This window comes from Aquarana catesbeiana, linkage group LG01 (genome assembly GCF_042186555.1).
Source record: "Aquarana catesbeiana isolate 2022-GZ linkage group LG01, ASM4218655v1, whole genome shotgun sequence".
Taxonomy (NCBI): Eukaryota; Metazoa; Chordata; class Amphibia; order Anura; family Ranidae; genus Aquarana; species Aquarana catesbeiana.
Genome location: NC_133324.1, coordinates 902094146 through 902111634, shown reverse-complemented (window position 1 = coordinate 902111634; position 17489 = coordinate 902094146). Strand labels below are relative to the sequence as shown.

The following is a 17489-nucleotide window of genomic DNA, read 5'->3' as shown; positions in this document are numbered from 1 at the left end:
ACAGCAGTGCAATGTTTAAACACACAAACTGTTGGAAAGGTAAGTATATAGCCCCTTCTGGTTCACCTTTGGAACATGTCTGTTAATACAGTCCAGAGCAGTGGTGGGAATATCTAACCACTGGCAGTGCCCAAGAGATGGCCCAGCAGACTTCATCTATAACTAAAATATTAATTTTAAATGGAACAGTTTGTGACTAGAACAAGATTGACTAATGGTTTGCCATTCTTCTCTTAATGCAGGCAATGATGGCATTGAAACATTCTCTTGGTTAAAATGTGTGAAGGGTCAGTTACATGAACCGGAAAATCTAATGCCAACACAAATTGTTCCAGGAAAAGGTAATTTTATTGCATGTGCCAAAATGTTCGAAAGAAAAGTTGATTTGTTTTCTATGTATTTTGATATAAACTGTACTTTTTAAAATGAGCTCATGATTTTATCGCCTGTGTATCCACACTATGTTGTGTTTCTGATTCCGGTTGCTGGTTTGAAGTTCCTTTCAGCTGTGCTGTACATGGCTGTCAATTTCAATCAAGTTAGGATGCATTCAAGGTGCATTAACTGCAGTTTTTTTTCATGAGTTTGTTTAGTTGAAGTGATTGTAAAGTCTTGTGTGTGTGTGTGGTGTGTTTTTGTTTTTCTTTAAAAAAAAAAAAAAAACTCTTTTTACTTACCTGCTCTGTGCAATGGTTTTGCACAGAGCAGCCCGAATCCTCCTCTTCTCTCTTCGACTCTCCTGGCCCCTCCCTCCTGTTGAGTGCCCCCACAACAAGCAGCTTGCTATGGGGGCACCTGAGCCAAGTCACAGCTCTGTGTGTCCATTCAGACATGGAGCTGCGGTTCCCTTATTGGCTCCCTCTGCTGTGTCTCAGCCAATCAGGAGGGAGAGTCCTGGGACAGCCAAGGCACTTGTGGACATATCTGGATAGAGAGGGGGCACAGGGTAAGTATTAGGGGGGCTGCTGATTACAGAAGGCTTTTTATCTTGATGCATAGAATGCATTAAGATAAAAAACTGACTCTACAACCCCTTTTAATAGTGTGTATTTGAGGTTATATACATGTGTATGAGCTTTACTTACAGATATTTAATTGCTGGCTTAGTAGCCCATTTAATGAAGGCTTTGTTTATGCTTCAGTGGACTTTGGAGGACGCCACCTATTTAGGACCCACTCATGTCCAGGCTAGCATATGTAGTCTGGCCTGGAAAAATTTTCCAATACCAAAGTGCTGCAGAATTAAAGGTGATAGGCAGTCCACAAATCACTGGTTGCTGACAGCAATTGATTTAGCTGACTGAGAAAGGAGGGCCAATGTGTGCCATACCACTGGGCAGAGGGGGTTCACAACGGGTGCTCTTCCTGAAAAATGGAGCTTGAACTACTTTCTTCAGTCTTGCAAGGTGTATTCTTTCCATCGATCCAAGAACAGAGAGGTTTCTAACTTGCAACAGCTGAAAATGAGCTTAAAAAGTTAAGAACTATTTACAGTATTTTAGTTAAAGGGTCAGTTCACCTTTATAAAAAAAAAAAACTGCCTCATTTTGTGTAACCCTTTGCAGGGTGATGACCTTATACTTTAAAGTGCTTATGTGGGGATAACACTAGGAAAGCTGCTGTTACAGACTTGTTTTATAAGGATGCAAGCGCCTGGGCTCTTTACTCTTTTTTTCCATTGACTTCTACTTGTTCAAGAGTCATTGGTATTGTTTGGGAGTAAAGGCAGGGTCAGAAAAACCGACCTTGCGCCTTAAAAATCCAGTAACCAATTGCTGCTCATGGGGTTCACATTCACGAAAACACATACTGAGAAAATTCAGGGGCTGCCATTGATGACAGCTTGTAAAAATACAGGTTGCCTCTCTATCATGTGATAAGGTCTTTAGCACTTGCGCCCACTAGTGGTTGCCAATGTTTGCACTGTAGTGATTTCAGTTCATATTCCCTGTCTTTAGTGACCAGTGTTTTTGATTTTTCAGCACTGTACGATGTGGGTGATGTAGTTCACTCTGTCAGAGGGAAGTGGGGAATAAAGTCAAATTGCCCGTGTTCCAATAGGAACCAAAAGCCTTTACCTAAACCAACTGTGAAAGAAGAGGTGAAACAGGTATGCAGTCCTATATTTGTTATGTACCTTATTTCTGCTTTCTGCCCTTTCTTACCACTGTGTATCTAATTGCAGAGTTCTAGCACTGAAACCACAAATGGAACTCTACCTGAGCAAAGTAAGCCTTCCACACAAGATCCTTTACCCCCTAGTAGTAAACCGCCTTCATCTTCAGGCTCTGGTCCTTTAAGTTGGCTGACAAACCTTCCCAACACAAATGTCAACAAAGAAAACAAAGGTAGGAAGTGGTGTTCTTTGCTGTTTTTCTTTGACCTAGGGCGGTACATGTGTAATTTTGCCAGTGTGCAAAAGGAACAAACAAATCTCGATTATAGGCGCTATAAGCTTGGCTCTACTTTTAACAAGTGCTTTGATTTCTACAGATAACCCATTCACATCTATAGTGAAGACAGAAAGTAAAACACTACCCTCTTTTGCTAGTTTTGGGAAGCCAGCTGCCTCTCTACAGCCATTCAGCACCTCCATTCTCTCTCCTATGAGCAGTAATAGCTCTGGCTTTTTACGGAATCTCCTCAATTCTTCCAGCATCAAGGTAAGGGCCTGTGTTCACGTTTTACTAATTGTTTATATGTGGAGACCTGATAGATATGCGAGTTAAAAATATGAAATATAGGAGGCAAGGTTTGACACACACTGTTCTAGATGTGCTTACTGCTGTCCCTCTAAATTCAAATGATTATAAAGTCTCCTGTGTAGGGGGAAAAAAAAAAAACATACTTGCCTGTGTAATTGTTTTGCACAGGGCAGCCCGGGTCCCTGGCTGGTGCTCCTGGCCCCTCCCTCCTGTTGAGTGCCCCCACAGCTAGCAGCGTGTTATGTGGACACCCAAGCCAAGCTGCAGCTCCGGGTATCCATTTAGACACAGAGCTGCAGTTCGGCCCTGTCCCCTCTCCTGATTGGCTAACTGAGTTTGACAGCAGGAGCCAATGGCACCGCTGCTGTGTCTCAGCCCATCAGGAGGGAGAGTTCTGAACGGCCGAGGAACTCGTGGACATCGCTGGATAGAGATGAGGCTCAGGTTAGTATGGGGGGGGGGGGTGGCTGCTGCGCACAGAAGGCCTTTTATCTTAATGCATATAATGTATTAAGGTAAAAAACCTTCTGCCTTTACAACCCCTTTCATTCTTCCGTTGGGGCAGCCAAATATTTAGAAGCCATGCAGCTGATTTGAGCATTGTAGCGGTAGATCTGATCTTTAATGAATCAATAGGGCACATATCTTCATTGCCAAATTGCTACTTTTATTCATAAGGGATACCATGCTTTGCTTTATCCATGCAGAGAAAAGCAATATGGTCATTTAACTTGCCCCATACCTAGCAGTATATTCTGGCATTTCCCTTGCTCCCTTACAGTTCTGCCCAATTTCTTGGAGCTAAATTTAAGTGCCCGGCCTATGTTTGATGGGCCTTAAAATTTGAGGTGTCAAAATTTGAAATCTGGATACAGTTTATCTTTGTTTATAGATTGTATCATATTAGATTATTGTATAAAGCTACTGAGCCTGCTGACTGCATCTGTAGTATTCTGATTCTGTGGTTTAATGACAGATAATTTATACAGATCAGGGGTCTCCAAAGGTTCTAAACAAAGGGCCAGTTTACTGTCCTTTAGACTTAAGGAGGGCCGGACTGTGGCCATTGAGGGTAGAAAAGATCCCAATGTCAGTGGGAATAAACAATGCCCCATCTTTGGTGTTGGTGGGCAAAATAGCACCCTATCGGTGTCATTGGGAGGAATTGGGCCCTTTTGGTGTCACTGGGAGGAATTCCGCCCCTTCGTTGGTGTTTGGGGGGGGGAGGTTATGAACCCATTGTTATCGGTGGATGAAAATATTTTCCCCAGGGCCAGATAAAATTAAGTGAAGTATTAAATTAATCAAATTTCATACCGCACTCTAAATCATATAAACATCCATAAACAATAATAGTGCTGAAATAAGTGAATTCATAAAACATGCGTGCCAAAGCACTAATGGTAGATGTCCACATATAATTTCTAAAGAATGGGCAAATTGTTTTTACCATGTTTTATGCCGATGCCTCCTATGGAATAAAGGGATTTTTTTTTTCTATACTACACAATGAGGAGCTCCTCATTATCTCTTAATATATGATCAATTGTTGGAGTTTATCGGGCCGTGGACCAGTCTCCCTTCAGAAGGCACACTCCTATTGGTATCCGCGCTTGGTCTGACTACCTGTAATGGGTGTCAGTCAATTCTGGTGAGTAGATTGTTTGCCTGGTAGTTGTGGAAGACGTTATCTCACCCAGTTCATAAAGGATTCTCAATTAGAGTGCAGTATGAAATTTATTTGATATCTTTAATACATCATTAGACCTTTGGTTTCACTACCAGCTGCTCCTTAGAGGGTTTTGGCACAATTTACATTTAATTCACGTTAATTGGTTTCAAGGTGCGCGGCTTATAGGTATTTCCTATTTTCTTCAAAAATCAAGCAAAGGGCCACATCTGGCCTCTGGCCGCAGTTTGAACACCACAAATATAGATGTTTGATTTTGTGAAGACGGGTCTGTGGTCTTCTGCCTTACTTTGAAATATGGTTTGTTCTGTAGCAGGAAAACAGTGAGAAGAGCACTCCGAAGCTTCTTGATGACATCTTTGCATCTCTGGTACAAACAAAACCTATGACTGAACCCATCAGAAGGCCACAAGGGCTTGCAGTCCAACCCAGCCTCATGGGATTCAATACACCGCACTATTGGTTGTGCGACAACAGATTGCTCTGTCTACAGGACCCCAGCAATAAAAGCAACTGGAACGTTTTTAGGGAGTGCTGGAAACAAGGCCAGGTAAGTGTCATATCTTCATGGCTATAGATCAGTGAAGTCACACTTGCTCTGTTAGTAATCTGTTGATTGTTCTGTTTTTAATAGTTTGTAGTTTAAATTGGCTTGTAGTTTTCTTAACTGATGCCTAGTGGCTGTTATACTCCTGGACAGTTGCGAGTTTCGAGACTAGAAGAAAATAGGGGACATTAGACCAGTTTGCCCAGTGCTGGGTGCAAAAAAGATTGTATGCGGCATCTGAGTTGTCTAGCACAGATTTGTTCTTTTGTGCCCATGAGGGAACTGCCTTTGCTTTGTGCAAATATTGGATCTTATTTATTAAACTGCTTGAGGGAAAAGTTCTGACAATTCACAGCAGACAGATGCAAATGGGTCATCACATTGCTGGATTAAATCTGGCTTCCATGGGTTATGTGAAACAGCTGTTTGGTTGCATAGATGGATACTTGTGGTGTGATAACCTACCATATCAATGTTGGTTATGAAAGGATTCAGACTGGAGCCCTGGCCATTTTGAATGGTATAAGGAACAAACAATTCACCCACCATGTACAAGGGAATGAATATGCATGTTTTTGCTGTTCTGTTGCATCGGCTGTCATCCAGCGATGACTATGTGATTTCTGTAGAGTTCAGTGAGCCCTTCAGGCAACCTAAGACTATATGGCTACACAGGTGATTAACCACATGACGCCGGCAAAGTGGTTGCGATATCCTGGCCGGACATCATATGATGTGGTCAGGATAACAAGCCGCTGCGCGCCCCTGGGAGCGCACATCGCGACTATCGTTGTTGCGGCGGGTCAGTCTGAAACACCGCAACTCCGATCTAGGTAATAATAAGTCTCTGACGGAGACTCTTTACAATGTGATCAGCCGTGTCCAATCATGGCTGATTACGATGTAAATGGGAAGAGCCGTTGATCGGCTTTTCCTCACTCGCATCTGACAGACGCGAGTAGAGGAGAGCCGATCAGCGGCTCTCCTGACGGGTAGCGCGGACCACCAGGGATGGCCACCACTGATGACCACCAGGTATGGCATCCCTGATGGCAATGTATGCTCACACATGATGCCAATACCTGGCAGTACCTCCTAATCAGTGATGCCAATCTGTGCCGCCTATGGGTGCCCGGCTTTTTGTAACAAAAACCAAGAAAAACCTTTTTTGAAAAAAAAAAAAAAAATTTTGGTCTTTTATTTTATTTAGCAGAAAATAAAAATCCCAGAGATGATCAAATACCGCCAAAAAAAAGCTCTATTTGTGGGAACAAAATTATAAAAATGTTATTTGGGTACAGTGTAGCACGACTGCTCAATTGTCATTTTAAAAGCGACAGCGCTGAAAATTGGCTTGGGCAGGAAGGGGGGAAAGTGCCCTGTATTGAAGTGGTTAAATTTAGCGCTGCAATATTATTGCCTTATTTTTGTTGTCCAGCAATACTGTACTGGTAGCTTAATTTCTAGATATTGTGTAATTTTGTTTTGTACCTAGCGCAGCAGATTTGTGTGTTCACAACAATACAACAATCAACATTTTACCTTCAGTGACAGGTGTAATGCTTCTTTCGAAAACATTTTTTTTTTTAACATTGTTTTGTTCTCTTTTAGCCTGTAATGGTATCCGGGATCCACAACAAATTGAACAGAGAGCTTTGGAGGCCGGAATCTTTCAGGATAGAGTTTGGTGAGCAGGAGGCTGACCTGGTGAACTGCAGAACCAACGACATCATCACAGGAGCCACTGTTGGCGATTTCTGGGATGGCTTTGAAGATATATCTAGTATGTAGGATTTTGTCACTTGCTATTTGGAACACAATGTCAACAAATTTGATTGGCTTTTCAGTTATAACAATCTGTGCCCTGTTTTATATATATATATATATATATATATGTATATTTTTTTTTTATTTATTTACAGAACGCCTTAAAAATGACCAAGGGGAGGCAATGGTGCTGAAGTTAAAAGATTGGCCTCCTGGTGATGATTTCAGAGATATGATGCCCTCTTGGTAGGTTAATCCAGCCTTTGTGAACCTGGGTGCGCCTTCCCAATTAGTCAGGGGTGCATTAGCAAAATGCCTTAAAATTGAGTACAAGCCAGTGGAGAGGATCAAGTCTGCTTTTTTGGGTTACACAGGGCCTCAGGTTTTCATTGTGCTATATTACAACCTTGGGCACTGGGCCAGTCACGAGCAATCCTAACCACTGCTGAAGTAATCAGTCAGTATGGAGGATGTCTAGTACCTGCACAGCATCCTTGTTTCACACCCTGACACCTTCTGTCATCAATAGCCTCACGTTAGCTGCGTGGTGAAGAGAAAATGAGGGAGAACCCTCAGTTCTAGTGTGCAAAAGTGTATTTGTTTTGCAAGAATAAGTCATCTCCAATGTTTGGTGTTTTACATGTGTTGATGCTGCTGCATTATGTAAAACTATTAGGCCCCTTTCACACTGGGGCGGTGGGGGCGTCGGCGGTACAACAGCGCTATTTTTAGCGCTGCTGTACCGTCGTTCTTGCAGTGGTATTCGGCCGCTAGCGGTGCGGTTTTAACCCCCCCGCTGGCGGCTGAAAAAGGGTTTAAAACCTCATACAGCGCGGTATAGCCGCGCTGTCCCATTGATTTCAATGGGCAGGAGCGGTGAATACACCGCTCCAAAGGAGCAGTTTGCAGGACTTTTTTCACCGTCCTGCCACCGCACCGCTTCAGTGTGAAAGCCCTCGGGCTTTCACACTGAACAGCGGCGGCTGTTTAGGGGCGGTTTTCAGGCGGTATTTTTAGCGCAATACCGCCTGAAAACCGCCCCAGTGTGAAAGGGGTCTAAGCAGTAGGGGTGCACCAAATGGACGTTTTGGTTCCCGAAACCAAATAAGGAGGATGCACTTTGCCGGAAACAAAAAATGACCGTTTTTAAAAAATATTTATATTTTTATATCTAATTGTATAACATTCGACTTTTTAATTAATATCAGATTAAATTTATATGAATTTTATTTTTGGCCATTATTGGCACCTTTAGTGCAAGAAATGTCAAGAAAAATGCAGTCTCTATTGCATTTTTTAACCATCTCTTGTATCTTGTCCTCAGTCTCTTAAACTTAAACACACTGCTAATAGTATTAGCAAAATTTCCATTCAGTGCACTTCTAGCAGACATGATACAGGAGATGGTCAGAGACTGTGCAGACATGATACAAAAGATCAATGCAGCCTCACCAGTGCCTGTGGATGCAGCCCGCATGTGCCCGGATCAGAGCTGCGATCTCCCGTGTGTCGTGGAGCTGGATTTGAATCGCCCGGGCCGCAGTAACAATGTCCCACCTTCTGTGATCACGTCACACTGATTCAATGTCCCGCAATTGGATTAGTGTTCCGTCTATCACAGGAGGCGGGACATTGCTACTGCTGTCCGTGCAATTCAGCTCCGTGACACACTGAGATCGCTGGGAGGGGAGGACTGGGGCGCACCAGGATGATACCCCTGCAATGGGTGGCAGACCACGTCCCCTTTTTTTGCTTCCATTATCAGCATTTGTTTTTTCCCGGCCGATACGGAAAACAGTTTTCGACCGATAATTTTTGGCGACAGAAATTTAGGTGCACCACTAATTAAAAGTGCCTCGGAATTGTGCATAATTGGAAAAAGGGTTAAACACTGCGGTTTTCAATATGCTACTGTTTAACTTTTGTAGTTTGCCAATCATAATGGTAGTGGAGGCTGAATTACCATGGGAGAGCAGTTTACAGCTGATGATTTCCTCAAACATTGTTCAATATTTTCAGTTTATGGCCTGACGATGAGAACCAGTAGTTATGTGAATCCAAATGTAGGTATATATCCATCATATAAAATCATTAGCAATGGTGGCTTGAATAATCCTACCTATCCGGTCATGTGAGATCCCCATCTCATCCAGTGGCAGCTGGAGATGAGAAACCACAACGTATGTGCCATTGAAACCGATGGGTGACCTCACTGCTCCAGGCATAACCAGCTTCTGTTGGAAGTGCTCGCTCTTCCCTTTTTGAAGCCACCGCTCTGACACAGGGAATCGCGTGACTGGAGCGGCCTGAAAATAGTGAAGTACGAGGGGAGGTTAATAAGTTCTTGCCCTCGCCATGATCTAGATGTGCTAGAGATCTGAGATTTTGCCGGTTAATAGGTGGATATCTTGGTAATATGCATGCCAACTTTTTGTAGGTCGTGGTGCATTATAGTTAGAGCCAAGAGAAATGAAGTAGTTGTCATGCCGGACAAAGTTGAGTACAGAGCTGTGTTTTGGTGCCTCCATCTTCAAGGGAAATCTGCCCAAATAATCCATGAAGAGATGTCAGCTGTGTATGAACCATGGATGAAAGCTGGCTATATGTATATGATCCTGAGACTAAAGAAATGAGTAAAACATGCTAAATCACCCACCCCCACAAAGGCTAAGGTGCAACATTCATCCATTAATCACAGCTCGGTATTCAACTTTGTCCGTCATGACACCTACTCCATCCTTGGCTCTAACTATAATTCACCACAACCTACAAAAACACAAAATTGGCATGCATATTACTAAGGGAGCCACCTGTAAACTTGCAAAATTTCAGATCCCTAGCATATCTAGATCATAGTGAGGGTAAGAACTTACTGCCCTCCCATCGTATACACCTCTTTATTGCACAGGTAAGCAATAGGTGTGTGTGTGGGGGGGGGCAGTTTTAGGAGTAGTCAGGGTTAATCCGTAAATCTGCTTTAGTCAATTTGTAACTCAGTATAATTTAAAATACAAAGGCTTTCATATTATAGATGTAATAAAGAAATCTTGAATACGGCTTGCTGTTTTCAAATTGGTTTTATAAAATATCTTCATTTGTATGGCAGGTTTGATGATCTCATGAATAACATCCCACTGCCAGAATACACCAGGAGGGAAGGCAAGCTAAATCTCGCCTCTCGGCTTCCAACATACTTTGTGCGCCCTGACCTTGGACCCAAAATGTACAATGCTTATGGTAAGAATCCGCGTGATCTTGTGTCCATTACAGAAGCTAGTATACTAATCAGAAAACGTAGGCTGCTCTGTTTCGATAACTTCCGGAAGTTGAGTTGTGGATGCTTTTGTTCTGGGATTAATGTGATCTTTGTTAACATAATTTTTATACAAACAGTATACCACAGTACATGATTGAAAGCTGTTGACATATTTTTATTAGGTCTCTTGAAAAGCGGTTTACGTCCACTTCTTTCTAATTTAAATTCCTAATTTTTAAAGGCCGTATATCCTTGAGACTTCAGCTTTCATCTGTGTGTGTATTTTTTTCACTGCTTGGATATTACAATGCTTATGTACTTTGTAATAGGTTTAATTACACCAGAGGACCGAAAGTATGGGACAACCAACCTCCACCTTGATGTGTCTGATGCTGCCAATGTTATGGTGTATGTGGGAATCCCAAAGGACGAGGGTGATCAGGAGCAAGGTAGGTCGGTTTTATTTATTTATTTTTTTTTTTTTCTTGGCTTGGTCTGCTTTCAGAAGCATTCCAAAGCTGGACACTAATTATTATCATCGATTCCTAATGCAACAGAGGTGCTGAAGACTGTTCAAGACGGAGATGCCGATGAACTGACCATTAAGCGATTTGTGGAGTTCAAAGAGAAGCCTGGAGCCTTATGGCACATCTATGCAGCAAAGGACACTGAGAAGATTCGGCAGTTCTTAAAAAAGGTAATGTGCCTATTACACAGGGTGCTTTTTAGTGGACTAATGTTTATAGCTGCTGTAAAAGAGTTTAGTACCAGAATGATTGGGAGATGGACCTCTGCTCTTGAACAGAGCGCAGTGGTCTGACATGCCCCTTCCTCAGTATTTTAATCAAGCAGTTGTGCTCTGAGAGAGCAGAGGTCCAACTCTTTAGGATGATGCTGGTTAGTACAGTTAACCTCTTTCCAATGGCCGCATGCATATGTGGCTGCACGGACCTCAGCCTCATTCCATCTGCTACATATTGCACTACTGCTTCCATGTTGGGAGTGCACGCAGCACTCTGACAATGTTGTCACCTACAACTTCCATTCACACAGTGATGATCAGGAGATGGTAGGAATGGGCTGCTGACCACTGTAACAGCCAATCGCATGATTAGGAAGCTAATATAACTCTGGTTTTAAAATTTCATATAGGGCCAGCAGGAAAGGTTTAACCACTTCAGCCCTGGAAGGATTTGCCCCCTTCCTGACCAGGCCATTCTTCGCAATATGGCACTGTGTCACAATTGCACGGTCGTGCAACATTCTATCCCATGAAAATTTATGTCCTTTTTTTTTTTTCCTCCACAAATAGAGCTTTCTTTTGGTGGTATATGATCGCCCCTGCGTTTGTTTTTTGTGCTATAACCAAAAAAATACCGACCAATTTTTATAACACTTTTTTGTGTTATATTGTGTAATATTTTTGTACTTTTAGCTATAATATCCAAAAAAAAAAACAAATTTCTTCAGTTTAGGCCAATATTTATTCTTCTACATGTTTTTGGTTAAAAAAAATCGCAATAAGCGTATATTGATTGGTTTGCGCAAAAGTTATAGTGTCTACAAAATAGGGGAAAGATTTATGTAATTTAAAAAATTTTTTATTTTTTTTTTACTAGCAATGGTGGCGATCTGCGATTTTTATCAGGACTGCGACATTGCGGCGGACAGATCAGGCACTTTTGACACTATTTTGGGACCATTGACATTTATACAGCGATCAGAGCTAAAAATAGCCACTGATTACTGTATAAATGTCACTGGCAGTGAAGGGGTTACAAACTAGGGGGCGATCAAGAGGTTAACTGTGTTCCCTATGTGTGTTCTAACTGTAGGGGGGATGGGACTGACTAGGGGAGGAGACCGATCAGTGTTCATATTTAGATAATGGTTCTCACTCTGTCACAAGCGATTGTGCGCCCGCTGTGACATCATAAAGGAGCGGCGTACGGCTACGCCGATTTGCGTAGCCGTGCTAACCTGCCGCAGTATAACTGTGGTGGCTGGTCGGCTAGTGGTTAAACACGAACACATAGTAAATAATTAAAAATAAATACATTTTAGTGGACTTGCATGTAAAGCTACACAATTAAGAACTAAAAAAGACTTCAATTGGACTTTTATTCCTAGCTTAAATGATACCATGTTAAGTTGATGACCTGTGTTTTTCCTAAAGGTGGCAGAGGAGCAAGGTCAGGAGAACCCCCCAGATCACGATCCAATCCACGATCAGAGCTGGTATCTAGACAGCACTTTGAGGAAAAGGCTTCTCCAGGAACACGGGGTTCAGGGCTGGGCCATTGTACAGTTCCTGGGAGATGCAGTCTTCATTCCAGCTGGAGCCCCTCATCAGGTAATGTCGTCTTTTGCTGGTCCAATTCTCTTTGCCTGTGAAATGCTGATATGTTGGGATTATGATTTCTGATTCCTTTTTATTGCTTTTCTCAATTTCAGGTGCACAACTTGTACAGCTGTATAAAGGTTGCAGAAGACTTTGTATCTCCGGAGCACGTTAAGCACTGTTTTTGTCTCACTCAGGAATTCCGCTATCTTTCCCACACACATACAAACCATGAGGACAAGCTGCAGGTATGAAAGGGTTTCCATTGCCTTGTTTGTACGGTGGTTTCCACACCTCAAAACTAGAATTAGCGGCAAACATTTTTTTTAAACGCGTGCGGTTTTGTAATGTGTTTTTCTAATGCATACTCCCCATATTCTGGCAGGTACTTTTTAGGGCAGTGTTTGTTCAAATTCCATATAATATGCTCCTTTTGAAAACTACTGGTGACAGTCCCGAAGATCTGTACTATGAAACACCATAAGTGGTGTTTTTTTGTTTTTTTGTTTTGTTTTTGCAAGATCTACTGATAGTTGAAGTCACTTTAGTTACGGTTTGCTCACTTATATCAGCCATTTAGGATATTCTGGTTAAATAACAAAGTCACTGATGCAGCCTTATTGGTGTTGCTTTAAAAAAAAAAAATGGGATTGGAAAACTTGTCACAAGTTAACCACTTAAGGACCGGGCCTCTTTTTCAGACTGCGTTTACAAGTTAAAAGCAGTTTTTTTTTTTTTTTTTTTTGCTAGAAAATTTAGAACCCCAAATAAATATATATATAACAGCTGTAAAGTTAGCCCAATTTTTAATTTTTTTTTTTATACTGTGAAAGATGTTACGCTGAGTAAATCGATACCCAACATGTCACGCTTCAAAATTGCACCCGCTCGTGGAATGGCAACTTTTACCCTTAATTTCCATAGGCGACAGGTTACCAGTTTTGAGTTAGAGGAGGTCTAGAGCTAGAATTATTGCGCTTGCTCTAACGATCACGGCGATACCTCACATGTGTGGTTTGAACACAGTTTTCATATGCAGGCGCTACTCACCTATGCGTTCGCTTCTGTGCGCAAATTTGCCAGGATGGGGGTGCTTTAAAAAATTTTTTTTCTTACCCTGTCCTTTTTAAAAATTAAATTTTTGGGTTATTTTTATTCCTATTACAAGGAATGTGTTAACATCCCTTGTAATAGAAAAACATGACAGGACCTCTTAAATATAAGATCTGGGGTCAAAAAGACCTCAGATCTCATATTTACAATAAAATGCAATAAAAGTCATTTGAAAAAAAAATATCTCCTTTTTAAGAGCATTGGGCGGAACGTCACTTCCGCCAGTCAATGCTATGGAGCCGAGTGGGGGCCATCTTCCCCTCACTTAGGATCTCGGGGGAGAGGACGCGATTGGATCCACCACTACCTTTTTTTTATACCAGCAACATTTGAGTTGTGATAACTAAGACAAGACAAGTTGCAGGATAAAATATGTACATTGAGAGGAATTTATTAAAACTGGAGCAGGTGTGCGTGGCAACTAATCAGTGTCAATCTTTGATTTTCAAAACTTAAACTTGGTATACTAACCTCTTCCCTAATGGTCCAAAGTCCACAAGAGATACCTCACCAGCATCTTCTCTGTGGCTCCTTTTTGGGTGCCAGAGTTCAGGCATCTTCATTGGCTGGCTTGGGATGATGTAACTCCAGCACAGGAGTCAGTCACCCTGGCACACAGACCATATTGGCGATGTAATGCTCATTATGACAAACTTGCCTTAAAACAAAGCCCTCCAGCGACACGCTTTCACTGTTGACAAGGCTTCCATCCTCACCTGGTCTTCCTTCTGGATTTGGAGGCTGTGGCAGATTGAATGGCCAGGCTGCGATTATGTCACTCCCGCACATGCACGTTGGAGTTATGGTCACAGCAAAGCGCTCTCAATGGGTGGCATACTCCAGCATGCTGTACATTGAGAGTGCAGTGTACCAGTGACGTCACTAGCTGCCACAAATGTGAATATTCACTGTACCTACAGGCAAGCCTTGTTTTGGGTTTACCTGTAGGTAGTCATAAAGTGACCGACTTTACTACTGCTTTAAGTAATGAAGGGTCTCTTGTGTGGTCATCCCGACTTTTTATGCTTAAAGCAGAGTTCCACCCACAAAATTAACTTTACATTAATCAACTGCAAAAAGCATGAGAAACAACATTTGAGATTTTTTCTTTTTTTTTACATACATGTTCAGGGCTGTTGCTATAGGGTCCCTTGTAATCTGCTCCCTTCCTCTCCACGGCACCTGGCGTAATTTCCCTCAGCGCCTGTGTTCGCTAGTGCTCCTGGGAGATGTGTGTAATTTCCCAGGAGTCATTGGGCAGCGCTAAGGGCTAAAATCGCGGTATTTCAAAACCGGAAGTGGTCTTGGTTGCCATCACAGCGGGGTGGGCACTTCCGACGACACCCGTTGTGATGGCAACCTGAGAAGTTTTCTGCACTTCTAAATGAGCTTACTGCGCATAAGCGGGTGGTGCATGCTGGTTATTCAGCAGCACCGAATCCCGGAAGTTTATGCCTGCGGGCTTCGCCTGCCCACAAGCAAGATGGGAACGTCCGAGCATAAGGAATATAAGGTGAGTTTTTTAAAATAAAAAATTAGCTAAAGCTGTGCTATTTACCACACAAACCAATGCAAAAACATCATATGATAGTAACAGATCTAATTAAAAAAAAAAAAAAACATTTGTAGGTGGAACTCCGCTTTAAAAATCAAATTTTGCCCAGAATGGCCAAAAGTATAACAGGTTCATTTTACAGGAGGGACTTGAAATGTGTACTTCCCCTGTGCCCCCTCACCTCCCCAGTCTAAATTTGCAGGCCTGTGCAAATTTCCCCTTTTACCGCCTAACAGCACTCTGTCCATACACTTCAGACAGTTCTGCATAATGGCACATGTTTCCCATGCCAACGAATATCAACTATTTGGTGGTGGGTCAGGAAACTGCAGGGGGAGGTTGGCTCGCTTAGTGGCGCTGATGCGGTTTGAAAAAAAAAACTGCAAACAAGCAGCAGTGTTAACTTTCCCTGCCTCCCATTCTTCAATCCTCTGTGTGAAAGAGATTTGGCCTTCCAACAGAATCGTCAAAATTTGACATGTGGAGGTGATTCTTGGTCCCCATTGGGCACTGTGATTCTGTCTTGATGGCTCCTGAGGAAGTGTCTGATGTATAGATTCTGCCGAAGGTCTGTCGTAGCTGTTGAACAGATAAAAGATCCTAGGACCATGTAGTGGGACAAGCTATTCTTTTTTTTTTTTTTTTTTTTTTTTCTCCCCCATTGTTATAATAGCAACATGGCTGTTGAACAAACAAGTGATTTTGTATATAAAGAACAAATTTCCATAGCCTTCAAAACCACCATGAAGTGAAATATTTACACATCCATAGCGCCCTTGGGTTCGGGTGTACCTGGGAGTGTTCAGAAAAGTACCTTCCCTCTAGGTATTATATTATTGATGCCTTAAAATATACTTCTGTATATTGAATTTATATCCTTTGCATATGCAGGTGAAGAACGTCATCTACCACGCAGTGAAAGATGCAGTGGCAGTATTGAAAGCAAATGAAGCCAGTATCGGGAAAGTTTAACACCTTTTGGCCTCCATACTGTATATTGAATGGACTTCCTGTGGCAGCTGACCTATGCCTATATATAGTTCTATGAAGCTTACCTCGTCACAGCACGTTCCCAGCACGGGCTTAAAGGAAGTGTTTACAATCCCTGGAATAGTTTGGAGATTGCAAAACAGACACACACTAGATAAAGGTTCCACTTTTTTGGAGTTGCATTGTCTTACTGCCGATAAGAACTCTTCTCAGCTGAGGTGTGAGACCAGAAGACCTACAAGTCGAAAAACCAAAACACTTTTTTTAGACTGTACAAAATATACCTCTGGTTTTTGGAGTCGCTCCAAAGACACCCTGTAAATTTGATTTAAATATCCTTTTTCCCCTCTTAATATTTTGCGGGCTTATAGGGAAGTTACTTTATAGAAGGGGTTTTTTTTTTTTTTTTTTTTTCTTTTTCCCTCAATTTTTTTAAATGAATACTATTGTAGCCATGACGCTCTGCTAGAATGCGTGTTCTAAGTAAAATGTAAATAAGCAGGCTCTTATAATTTTACATTGATTTAGAACTAGCACTGATGTGCCTGGATTTGTGTATTAAATTGATTTAGACCTATTTTTTTTTTTTCAAATGTATTCCTTTTAATTTAATTAACATTTCCTTTTGGCTTATTTTCTTTGACAATTCAGAAGAAGGAAGGGTGGGGAAATGGGCAAGCGACCTGGACCATTACCAGGTCATGGAGTACTTTGTAATTTTTTTTATTACTTCAGTACTTAAAAACAAGGAAAATAAAACAGTTATTTGTGTTCGTGTTTTGTACATTTTGCGTTGCTTTATCTTCAAATTGCTTTCTATTTTACTGTTCCATGAGGTTCTACCTACATTCAAAAATCTAAGGCTCTGTTTCCACTAGTGCGACTTGTCATGCGACTTTGGACACATTAGGTCACATGACAGGTCACAGCCTATTGATGCAGTAGTGGAAATGTCGCCTAAATGGTATATGTAGGGGGAAGAGGAACAACCTATTCTTCCTATAACTGATCATATGACAAGTGTCAGGGAATTGATAACATTTGCTAAAGGGGCTGGAGGGAGTCATTAGCCAGAACTGGCTTGGCAGCAGAAAGGTCCACATTAAAAAGTCTCCCCCAGAAAAATTAAGTCCGCAGCTACAAATACTGTAGCTCTTAACTTTAAATATAAGGACACTCCCCTGTCCAGGGATCCAGTGATGTCCTCACTGGAGCTGATTCTTCAATTGGTTTCAGGTGAATGTGCATCTAAAGTAATACTCCCCCCCCCCCCCCCCCCCCCCCCCAAAAAAAGGTGCCAAATGTGGCGGGGGAGGATGCAAACAAGTGGAACTTCCCCTTTTTGGGTGAGGTTTTGCTTTAACCGCTTGACCTCTAGAAACTTTTTACCCCTTTCTTGACCAGGTAATTTATCACTGCGCTATTTTAACTGGTAGTTGCGCTGTACGCAAACAAAACTTGTCATGTTTTTTTTTTTCTCTATTTGTGCGAGAAAAAGAAATATTCTATACTACCAATGTAGGTC

The 17489-nt window shown here is 41.9% G+C and overlaps 1 protein-coding gene across 2 annotated transcripts in view; it reads left to right on the top strand.

Moving 5' to 3' along the window:
• Nucleotides 1–16748, top strand: part of LOC141119220 (lysine-specific demethylase 3A-A-like) — a 48573-nt gene extending 31825 nt beyond the window's left edge. Inside the window, exons 15-27 of one of the 2 annotated variants that reach the window (XM_073610973.1) lie at nucleotides 243–341; nucleotides 1983–2110; nucleotides 2186–2348; nucleotides 2494–2663; nucleotides 4712–4945; nucleotides 6554–6725; nucleotides 6865–6955; nucleotides 9816–9946; nucleotides 10295–10414; nucleotides 10523–10662; nucleotides 12142–12318; nucleotides 12420–12554; nucleotides 15866–16748. In XM_073610973.1, the coding sequence (XP_073467074.1) occupies nucleotides 243–341; nucleotides 1983–2110; nucleotides 2186–2348; nucleotides 2494–2663; nucleotides 4712–4945; nucleotides 6554–6725; nucleotides 6865–6955; nucleotides 9816–9946; nucleotides 10295–10414; nucleotides 10523–10662; nucleotides 12142–12318; nucleotides 12420–12554; nucleotides 15866–15946 (1841 nt within the window). In that variant the 3' untranslated portion in view covers nucleotides 15947–16748. Of the gene's footprint in view, nucleotides 1–242; nucleotides 342–1982; nucleotides 2111–2185; nucleotides 2349–2493; nucleotides 2664–4708; nucleotides 4946–6553; nucleotides 6726–6864; nucleotides 6956–9815; nucleotides 9947–10294; nucleotides 10415–10522; nucleotides 10663–12141; nucleotides 12319–12419; nucleotides 12555–15865 lie in introns of both variants that reach the window. The other variant, XM_073610972.1, reaches the window with a different exon arrangement.
• Nucleotides 16749–17489: the final 741 nt, after the last annotated feature.